Here is an 11,563-nt window from a genome sequence, read left to right on the forward strand (position 1 = left end):
CTTCTCAATGTTTAGGAACCCCCCTTGGGTATTAAGTATGGAACTGCATCTCTCTCATTACAAAATGCATTATAATGATGGTGTAAAAGGAATCACGAGCAACAGAAATGGAAGCTGGCAATGCCATGCTATAAGCACCAATTAAATCCAGTTTTAAACTACTAGTTTCACGCCATGTAATTTGAGCATTTGATGCATCTGTAAACTAAAGGGGAATACAATTTTAAAATAAAAATATCTTAGTTCACAAAATGTACTCTTGTGACGGCTACCAGAATAGCTTGGGGTAGGCAGGGCAAAACAGTAAGGTATTTACAAAGCCTTTTCTCTGTATGATTTACATAGATTTTTCTTCTCACAATGCAGTAATGCAACTTACCTGGAGGAGGGCAATGAAAAGGAAAAATGAGTTTGCTGCCCTTCTGAACTGGGAATACAGGAACCTCGGCAGGAATGTGAGGACATTGTACTTGGCGGTGCTGAGAAATACACAAGAACAAAGAGTGGGATTCAGTTAGACCACAACAAGGAATTGTCTTCTAATTGAAAGCCTAATTGAAAAATAAAATGTCCAATATGTGTAGAAGGAACAGGTCAACTTTATTAATGCTAGCAGAAGTATTGCAAAAAAGACATTCATAGGAAAATGTGTCAACAAACAGCATAATCACGGAGCTACCTAGTTAAGCATGAGCAAGTTTAATTTGTTAAATGCCCATGAATACATTTTACCATTTATAAAATTCAGACAACAGTACATTTTATTTAGTTTAATGTTTTTTCCCCACACACACATATAGATACACACACATTGATATTTAGATTGTGGCACCATGTGGGGATGTACACGGCTTCCGAATTCAATTAAAGCTGGGTGTAGGAAACACAAGCAGGGTATAGTGCAATGACTTGATTTAGTACAGTGCTGGTAGTGATCAAAACAAAGACTTACAAAAGCCTAACTCCTCTTCATTTCTACCCAAACGTCAAACGGTTCCCTTTCTAAACACGCAATCATTAAATACAAACATGAGGCAACACAGTAGCAGACAGTCCAAATCCCAGTCCATAAAGCCACGTCTAATACTGTATGATTGCTCTTCTCTCCCTCTCTCTCTCCACACCCAGGCTCTCCTCTTGCCTCACTACCCCAGGAAATGGGTCATTGCATGTTTAAGAAAGGAGGGGGAGCCATTCATGGGGAAGCAGCAGGTCAGGAGCACCACCCCGTTAATTCATCTCCTCTGGGGTCCAGGGAAGGGCAGCGCCTCCTGGGGTGGTCTCCCCATGTCTTGCCCACACGGCATCACACCTATGCCTGTGTTTGTGAATTGATGTGCAATTACAAACAAGAAGCTGTAAACTTGTAACAGGGATAGATGTTTTATGCATGTGGCCCAGTGTTAGGTCATGCATGAAAATACATCTCAAAACTAAACAGTCAAGAAGAGATGGTCTCTGAGTTTCTCATCATCCACGGAGAAGCCTTGTGCCCCAAATGAGCCATCACACTGGACACTGAAGAACCACATGACCCAAACAGGTCGGCGCTCATGTTAGTGACTCTTCCGGTGTGGGTTGCAAATGGCAAGTTAGCTCGGCTATTCCAAAGCACTTTGACAGCTGAATGAGCAGAAACCATAGTGATGAACCGCTTCATAAATAATAGAAGTGCTTCTGAATTATAGGGAAATGTTCAGCGGACAATTGTAAACCGCTCTCAAATTTGGAGCATTAAAATTGCCCCTTGCCTTTTAAACTTACTGCTAGAATAAGGACTGCCAAACTCCCAACGGCTGCGAAGGCCTCCCAGACATGGCGAACGGAGCTGTGCTAGCTGTGCGTCAAGTGTGCCGTAGCATCTGATTTATTGTCACATTAGGGTGAGGCAGCAAAACCACTTTGAGGAAAATGTATGTGATGATTAAGCTGGCATTTGTTTACTTTTGATTGCTGCTGGATCTGAGAGACAAATGATACTGAATCTTGAATAATATTGCTGCAAACACACACACACACACACACACACATCTTCAAAGCCCTGGTGAATTTCACTTAATCTATTGATGAGCATGACTGTGCCATTCAGTAATACCTCATTCATACAACCACATTCCTTCCATTTTAAAAAGCAAACTAGAACACATTATTTAATATAAATTAAAGCTAAGGTACAGACAATTAAAAAAAAAAGTAAACAGCCTGGGATGGCAACCACTATTACTGGAGAGAACAGGAGCAGGGTTCAGTGAAGTGTAAGAGGACCACTTAATTGATTTTGTTCAAGATAGCGAATAGTGCACTGCCTAGACATTGAATTACGTACACCCCACTAATTTGCAGTGCATGAATTTGTGCCTTAGATGCCATATGAAAAACAGTCAGACGTAAGTCACAATGAAGTAGACAATCATAAAGCAATTCTGTATCGTAAACTAAGTGCTGTGCTTAGAATGTATATAATCACATCTATTATTCACCTCTAGCCAGGTACAACACAGCGCCCCATGTTCTGTCCTCTCCCGTCTTTGTTTTCCAAAACACGATTACATTTCAATAACTTGCATAGCTTGCAGATTGAAAGCTTCTTTCGTGGCATCCTCAATAATACATGTACTCCTTTTCATGCCCTGCCTGCTGCTATACAGAACGGGGTAGAATATCTAGTTTCACAGTCAGACTACTGGACTGAATACTCTAATTAAAATCATTTTGTAATTATAAAATTCAGGGCATACAAATTGGCCTGTATCAACTACTTTATATGATACATGACTTAGTTTGGCTAATGTGGCAGTAAAATATCAGTAGAATCATATAGATGCATTAATTAACAGTTCATTATAATTCACTATTATCATTATGCTTACAATTATTATTTTTACTTGTCCCATGTTGAGTAATCAAAGTCAAAAGCCAAATAAGTAATTAATACAATTCATGCATACATTGCTATACATGCATTGTAGTTGCAATTCAGTGGTATATCATTCAGTCACACTAGCCTTGGAGTTTGTTACACATAACCACATGTTTTTTTTTCTTGTGCCCTTCATTTTATCTGGTGTCAAACATAGGAACTTTGACATTGTTAAAACGTACATAAAACCACTGACTGAAATCTTTGTAAACAGATTAAAATCTGAATACTCCTTAAAAAGGTTGGATTTTAAATTCTTCAGTTATTACAAATACAAATAAATACATGGGTACATAAAGTAATTAATACTAAACTATCAGAGCCAAAGATTAAGCCTAAGGTGTCTGATTAATAAAGTAAGATAAAAACTGTACTGGTAAATAAAGCCATCCATTGCATTGACTTGGGTTTTCTCCATTATAAATTGAACTCATTTGTAAAACATTTTCTTAATCTGTTTAAACATTAATCATATTGTAAGTTAGGCAGACTGTTAGAACTGCATTCAGTTTTTAGGATGCAGATACTCACAGCTACCAACGACACTTATTGTTTTTACTATTTAACATTTTAACCAAGGCAACATCAAATAAACCCTGGATGAAAACCAGGGCTGGTGGATGATACAACCCACTGCTGTTGCTAGGGCTGGAATTAAAATTCTGCATCCTTAAGCCATCCAAAAAACAGAATCCTTCAGGCAGCTTTCAGCACCTAAACAATAACAAATGAGCTCAATGCACCTTAAAATCGACGTCAAGCTTCATCAACGGATTTGTCTGCTTAGTTTCTTTGCATTCCCTTTAAGCTGCTACGGCACACAGAACTGTCATAATTAAACACTGAGTTTGTTTCCTCTGCTATCCTGTAAACAGCAACACAAGTTTGTGTTGCGCTGATGCTTTTGGGCTACATGATTCACATTTAAATGGTTTCTACAAATTTCCACATGAGCACTTTTTTTTAAATTTCTTCCCTTTGCTTTTTTCAAAGGAAGAGCGAAATAATATCAAAGAAGGACTAGATTTGTAAACAGGGACCTCAGTGGTTGAGATATGCTTCTCTGTAAATGCAGCTCTCAAGCTGACATTTTTAAAATTTACATCTTTATCTGATAGTTAGTTCACAGCCGCACATCAGAAGTAGTAGTGTTGTGTAGTCATAGTTTATTAAACCGATATGTATGTGGCAGGGGCATATTGTGGCTTTAACACATGATGCTAGATATCAGAAGTGACCTATATGGTTAACCCTTCAAAAGCATAACCAGAAATAATCTGGTTAATACTATGTCAGTGAAATGTATGCACATACAGGTTGTGAAGAACCATCTCTTAATATAATCATGCGAGTCAGAATGGAAATTGGTATTCCCCTCAACACCCTTTAGCTTTAGAGTTGGTTCTGAATGATTTATTATGGTAAAACCCTGAGTGCTGAGACTTAAATTTGAATAGACAAAGCCAAGGCAACAAAAATAAATCATGCCTTTCTTAAAAATGTCAAATATTTAATGTTCAGGACTCAAATACAGTAGGTGGTTAACAACTAATGGTAGAATGACATTACAAGAATATAAGAACATAAGAAAGTTTACAAACGAGAGGGGGCCATTCAACCCATCTTGCTCGTTTGTTGTTTATTAATATCTAAGTGATCCAAGGATCCTATCCAGACTATTTTTAAATGTTCCCAAACTTTCAGCTTCAACCACATCGCTGGGGAGTTTATTCCAGATTGTGACGCCTCTCTGTGTATAGAAGTGTCTCCTGTTTTCCGTTTTGAATGCCTTGAAGCCCAATTTCCATTTGTGTCCCCGGGTGCGTGTCCCTGCTGATCTGGAAAAGCTCCTCTGGTTTGATGTGGTCGATGCCCTTCATGATTTTGAAGACTTGGATCAAGTCCCCACGTAGCCTCCTCTGTTCCAGGGTGAAAAGATTCAGGTCCTCAGTCTCTCAGTAGGACTTTCCCTTCAGACCTGGAATAAGTCTGGTTGCTCTCCTCTGAACTGCCTCTAGAGCAGCGATATCTTTCTTGAAGTGTGGAGCCCAGAACTGCACACAGTATCCAGATGAGCTCTAACTAGTGCATTGTACAGTCTGAACATCACTGCCCTTGTTCTCAATTCTATACTTTTGACAATAAACCCTAGCATTCCGTTTGCCTTTTTATTGCTTCCCCACATTGCTTGGATGGAGAAAGTGAGGAGTCCACATAGACTCCTAGGTCTTTCTCATGCGTTAGTTCATCTAGATCTGTACCTCGCATAGTGTAATTATAGTGGACATTTTTGTTACCTGCATGTAATACCTTGCACTTGTCCACATTGAATTTCATTTTCCAGGTGTCGGCCCACAACTGAATATTATCTAAGTCCCTCTGAATAGCCTGTGCTGCCGAGATTGTATCTGCTGAGCCACCTATTTTAGTATCATCTGCAAATTTGACAAGTTTGCTAACTATCCCAGAGTCCAGATCATTAATATAGATTAGAAAAAGCACAGGCCCTAGTACTGATCCCTGTGGAACTCCACTAACAACCTCACTCCAGTTAGAAGCGACTCCTCTAATCGACACCCTCTGTTTCCTAGACATCAACCAGTTCATAATATCTACTTACATTACCCTGAATGCCTACAGCTTCCAATTTGAGGATCAGTCTTTGGTGTGGAACCTTATCAAAAGCTTTTTGAAAATCTAAGTATATCATATCATATGCTTTCACATGATCTACAGCTGCAGTTGCATGTTCAAAGAACTCTAATAAATTAGTAAGACATGATCTGCCTCGTCTAAACCCATGTTGACTATCTCCAAGAATATGGTTTTCATTGAGATGCTCCTCTATTTTCTGTCTAATCATTTTTTCCAACATTTTACAGGTGATGCAGGTGAGACTGATTGGTCTGTAATTTCCTGGCTCAGTTTTGTCCCCTTTCTTGTGGATTGGTTTGACATTTGCTGTCTTCCAGTCAGTTGGCACATCTCCTGTTCTAAGTGTCATTTGGAATAATCGAGTTAGCGGCCTATAAATAATTTCCCTCATTTCTTTAAGTACTGTTGGAAATATAACATCTGGCCCAGGTGATTTGTTTGTTTTTAATTCTGCTAGTCCCTTTAGTACCTCCTCCTCATTTATCCTGATCTCTCTTAGGGTTTGACTGGACTGATTGTCAACCTGTGGCATGTCATCTGTTTTTTCTTTTGTAAAAACCTCTGTGAAATACTCATTTAGAACATTTGCCACATCTTGTTCGTTTTCCAAGATACCTCAAATTTTGCCCTTATCTGTTTCACCTCCTCCTTTATTGACCGCTTGCTGTTGTAATATTGAAAAAAGCTCTTTGCATTGGTTTGATCTCCAAGAGCTATGTTTCTTTCTATTTCCCTCTTTGCTTTCCTGATCCCTTTCTTAAGATCTCTTTGCAGCTCAACATATTCTATGTATTTTGTTTCGTCACCATCCCTTTTGTATGCGCTATACATTTTCTTCCTCTTTATATTTTTTTGCATACCTTTATTAAACCATTTTGGCCAGTGTTTTTTGTTCCTCAATTTGCTAAGTTTTGGTACAAATTGCTCCTGAGCTTCAAGTAGTATATTCTTCAAATATACCCATCCATTTTCAACTAACTCTGTATCCAGTGTGCTCCAGTCTACCTCTTCTAAGTGCCATCTCATACCTTCAAGGTTTGCTTTTCTAAAATTGTAGACCATTGTTTTAGACTTGGACCTTGTTTTTTGAATGAATGCCTCAAAGCTAACCATATTGTGATCACAGTTTGCCATTGGTTCTCTAACTACTGTCCCCCTGGCTCTATCTTGGTAATTTGAAAAGATCAAGTCAATACATGCACTCTCTCTGGTTGGTTCCCTGACAAATTGGGTTAGAAAGCAGTCATTTACCATCTCAACCATTTCCATTTCTGCTTCTGTAGTCCCCACTGGGCTTTCCCAGTCTAAGTTTGGGAAATTGAAACCCTCCATTATAACAGCCACATCCTTGCTACATGCAGTCCTGATTACACTGTACAATGCAGCATCTTTCTGAATTTCTGAATACACTCCTACTGCTAATCCTCCAGATCTCTTGTTCAAAAGTTTCACCCACAAAGATTCTGTTCCATTACTGGGATCTAATACAAGTTCTTCTGCCTCAATGTCATTTTTCACATATAATGCTACCCCACCCCCTCTTCGATTTTGCCTGTCTCTCCTAAACTGTGTGTATCCTTCCAACTTGTATTCATCCCCATCATTTTCTGTAAGCCATGTTTCTGTCACTCTGAAAACATCATAGTCACACACCAGCACTGTGGCTTCCAAGTCTAACATCTTGTTCCTTATACTCCTGGCATTGAGGTACAAACATTTCAGGACTTTCCTACTGGCAGTTTCCCTTGGTTTTCTTTCCTTAGTGGAACATCTCCCATTGTCAGAGCTCCCTGCCCACCTGGTTCCTAGTTTAAATGATTCTCAATTTCACTGCACATACGCTCCCAATGCATTAGCCCCCCTTCTGTTTAGATGGGACCTGTACAAACCAGACGGTCTACATCTATCCCAGAAGAAAGACCAATGCTCCATAAACCTAAACCCCTCTTCCCTACACCAAGCTTTCAACCACGTGTTAAACTTTCTAATCTCTGCCTGTCTCCCTGGCCTGGCACGTGGTACCGGAAGTATTTCAGAGAAAACTAAGGTGGAGGTTCTGCTCTTTAGTTTTGTTCCTAACTATTTACATTTGTCATCTACACCTCTAAGAATTGAGTATCCTACTATAACTACCTCCTTCTTCTGGGGGGGAGTGGGCACCATGGTGCTCTGGTGCTCAACTGTCCCCCCATCACCCTCTGAGCTGTCACTGTCCAGCTCGGTGTCCTGCAGTTGGAACCTGTTAGGTAATTCAAGCTCTTGGGGTGTCTCTAGGGGTTGTGCATGCCCTTTTCTGCAGTTACGACCTACTGTAACCCAGAAGTTCTCTACGCTGTTCTGCTCTAAGGTCTCAACTCTCCTAGGTTTTGGCGTGCACACCATCTCTCTCATGGGCTGATTGACCAATTCTTCTATATCCCTAATACAGCGCAGATCGACAAGCTGAGCCTCAAGATCACAAACCTTGATCTCTAGGATTTCAACCTGCCAACAACGTTCACAAATGAAGCCTTCTTAGATGAGTTCATCCAGGAAGGCAATAATTCTGCAAACCTGACACTGTAGTGGCCACATGCTTCTAAATGTTACTTTTGTTTTTGTTTTGTTTCTTTATACTTCTCTTGGTTCCTGCTGCTAGTCAACTGCCTAACTTTTGTCAGTGAGAAACAGCACAGCTGCTTTAAGTAGCTTTTGTCTCCCTACCCCCAATTCACACCTAACTGGCCACACCTGGCTCCTCCTACAACAGAATTCCTGCTAGTCCTAGACAGAAACTCCCTTCTACAACCTGTTTACTTTCACCAACTCAGCAGCTGAACTGAATTGACTTCAATTTAGGCAAACTACAGACAATGCTAAAGTCAATTTAAGGCAAACTTAAAACAAAATGAGCAATGCTAAGACTATTCTGAAACTAGTCAAACAACAAGATGGCTACCTCTCACCTGTACTCTCCGGTCTCTCTCTGTGGCAACTTGTAAATACTTCTGTTTCATAAGAAATGACTTGAGTATTTGAAGCTGAAAAGAATCAGCATTGAAATGTATGGATATTTATTTTAAACTGTCAGCAGTATCAGAAATATGAATAGTGGAATGACAAAGAAAATGTAGGTTTTAAACAAATACGTTTTAGGACTGTCTTGCCCAATCAGATTGTGAGAAAAATGGACAATGGTAACCAATATCTGTCTGGAAAATCCACCACTAGTTCTAATTAGTTCTAGTAGTTATTGTTCGGATTCTGTAAGCGCTCAGTCCCCTGTTAGTGAGTACAAAGGGAGGTTGAATCATTTTAAGCATACCAACTACAGAACAACAACTAAAATGCCTGCAATGGAAACTGAAAGTGACACTATGTTCCCCACAAACTGTAGACAGAAACCCAAAAATGGGTGTGAAACTGCCACCAAATGAATACAATTAATATAGAAAGACAGCACATAAGCATTTTAACATTTGAATCAAAACTATGATTAAAATAATAAAATTAAAAAGCATTCTAGATTTTATATCAGCCTGTGAACAATTTTTGCATTAACAATTACCTACCAATAAACAAGTATTTCTTGTTTGAGTCATGTCCTCTAAAAGCACATAACTCAAACAAAAGGTACTCACACCTGTTATTTTGGTTAATTATCACATAATAAATAGCCCTACATTTACATACATTTGGCTACATTGGCCCCTCCTCAGAAAATACCTGTGTTCACTTCATCTCTTGACAGCGGCTTCTAACATGTTAATAGTAGATCAGTGAAGCTTATCTACTGACATTACCCTATAGTGAACAACTGGAATTGAGTTAGGAGAGCACGGGTCTTTCTGATTAAATTGTACCAATTTAGGCATGTGATGGCTAATTTAATTTTCCCATCACTTACAATTGTCTGTGTTGAAAGGCCACAAGCTCTTAAAAGCGTAGACTATTTTTATAGCAGGACTGAACAAAATGTGATTTTAATAATACAAGATGTGTAGTTCTTGGTTTTTATAATTACTTTAAGAGCTTTATGATATTTTTTAAAAACACTGCTAAATAGCATAGTATTGAATGTTTGTTTTATTGAAAAATAGTTTTTTGTTCCCTTCTGCAAAAACTGCCCAATCTATACTAAATTAATTACAGGGCCAGTTTGCCTACAGGGACAATCAGGCCCAATGTGTTCACAAAATCTTCAGAATTCAGAATAGTTATTACCTAAAATGCATTTTAGTGGAGCTAGTTTGTTAACCATGACCCCAAATGCAAAATGTCTTGGATGTTTTCAGTCAAACCAGAATTATAATGTAGAAGGCAATTCCTCAAAAATACTTTCCTTGTTGTTAAGGTATCCTTCTGTCTGTTGGTGGCCATTGACTGTCATTGCAATCAATGATTCACGGTTTTAGCAGGCAGTCAACAGAAAAATACCCATGTTTCTAATGTGCTGAAGTGTCCCCTTTCAATCATTTGCACTGGAATGGGTGCCAGTAAGTAAACCAAGGGGGCAGTCAACTGACAGCTTCACTGCATCTCAGATAAAACAGTAATTATGTACCTCTGTGGACACAATTTCAGTTGGAAAGCTTAAAATCTGCAGGCACTCATGCAAGAGACCTTAAAACTAACAACAGATGACAGAAGATGCAGACCCTCAGTGACCCTTTAATACAATAATTTTTCCACAAGGAAAGAAAACATGTTTCCTCTGGTGAAACAGACAAACATTTTAAGCTCCACAATATGTAAGAGAACATGACACTGGTAATACAAAACAGGTTGTTTTGCATTAAATGATGGAGGATTTTTAGGTTTTATTTTCTTTTCCCCACAATTAGACTTAAAAAGGAATTAATCCCTACTAAAACACACACACACATATATATATATATACACATATAAATATATACACACATATAATATATATATATATATATATATATATATATATATATATATATATATATATATATATATATACACACATATAAATATATATACACTCACCTAAAGGATTATTAGGAACACCATACTAATACTGTGTTTGACCCCCTTTCACCTTCAGAACTGCCTTAATTCTACGTGGCATTGATTCAACAAGGTGCTGAAAGCATTCTTTAGAAATGTTGGCCCATATTGATAGGATAGCATCTTGCAGTTGATGGAGATTTGTGGGATGCACATCCAGGGCACGAAGCTCCCGTTCCACCACATCCCAAAGATGCTCTATTGGGTTGAGATCTGGTGACTGTGGGGGCCAGTTTAGTACAGTGAACTCATTGTCATGTTCAAGAAACCAATTTGAAATGATTCGACCTTTGTGACATGGTGCATTATCCTGCTGGAAGTAGCCATTAGAGGATGGGTACATGGTGGTCATAAAGGGATGGACATGGTTGAAACAATGCTCAGGTAGGCCGTGGCATTTAAACGATATCCAATTGGCACTAAGGGGCCTAAAGTGTGCCAAGAAAACATCCCCCACACCATTACACCACCACCACCAGCCTGCACAGTGGTAACAAGGCATGATGGATCCATGTTCTCATTCTGTTTACGCCAAATTCTGACTCTACCATCTGAATGTCTCAACAGAAATCGAGACTCATCAGACCAGGCAACATTTTTCCAGTCTTCAACTGTCCAATTTTGGTGAGCTTGTGCAAATTGTAGCCTCTTTTTCCTATTTGTAGTGGAGATGAGTGGTACCCGGTGGGGTCTTCTGCTGTTGTAGCCCATCCGCCTCAAGGTTGTACGTGTTGTGGCTTCACAAATGCTTTGCTGCATACCTCGGTTGTAACGAGTGGTTATTTCAGTCAAAGTTGCTCTTCTATCAACTTGAATCAGTCGGCCCATTCTCCTCTGACCTCTAGCATCAACAAGGCATTTTCGCCCACAGGACTGCCGCATACTGGATGTTTTTCCCTTTTCACACCATTCTTTGTAAACCCTAGAAATGGTTGTGCGTGAAAATCCCAGTAACTGAGCAGATTGTGAAATACT

The 11,563-nt window shown here is 39.1% G+C and overlaps 1 protein-coding gene across 4 annotated transcripts in view; it reads right to left on the reverse strand.

The window, feature by feature from the left end:
• Window positions 1-11,563, reverse strand: part of atp8a1 (ATPase phospholipid transporting 8A1) — a 113,153-nt gene that overhangs the window by 82,523 nt on the left and 19,067 nt on the right. For all 4 annotated transcript variants that reach the window (XM_066720600.1, XM_066720601.1, XM_066720603.1 and 1 more), the window contains exon 3: window positions 380-479. In XM_066720600.1, coding sequence (XP_066576697.1) covers window positions 380-479 — 100 coding nt within the window. The remainder of the gene's footprint in view (window positions 1-379; window positions 480-11,563) is intronic.

Source organism: Amia ocellicauda, chromosome 13 (assembly GCF_036373705.1).
Source record: "Amia ocellicauda isolate fAmiCal2 chromosome 13, fAmiCal2.hap1, whole genome shotgun sequence".
NCBI classification, from domain to species: Eukaryota; Metazoa; Chordata; class Actinopteri; order Amiiformes; family Amiidae; genus Amia; species Amia ocellicauda.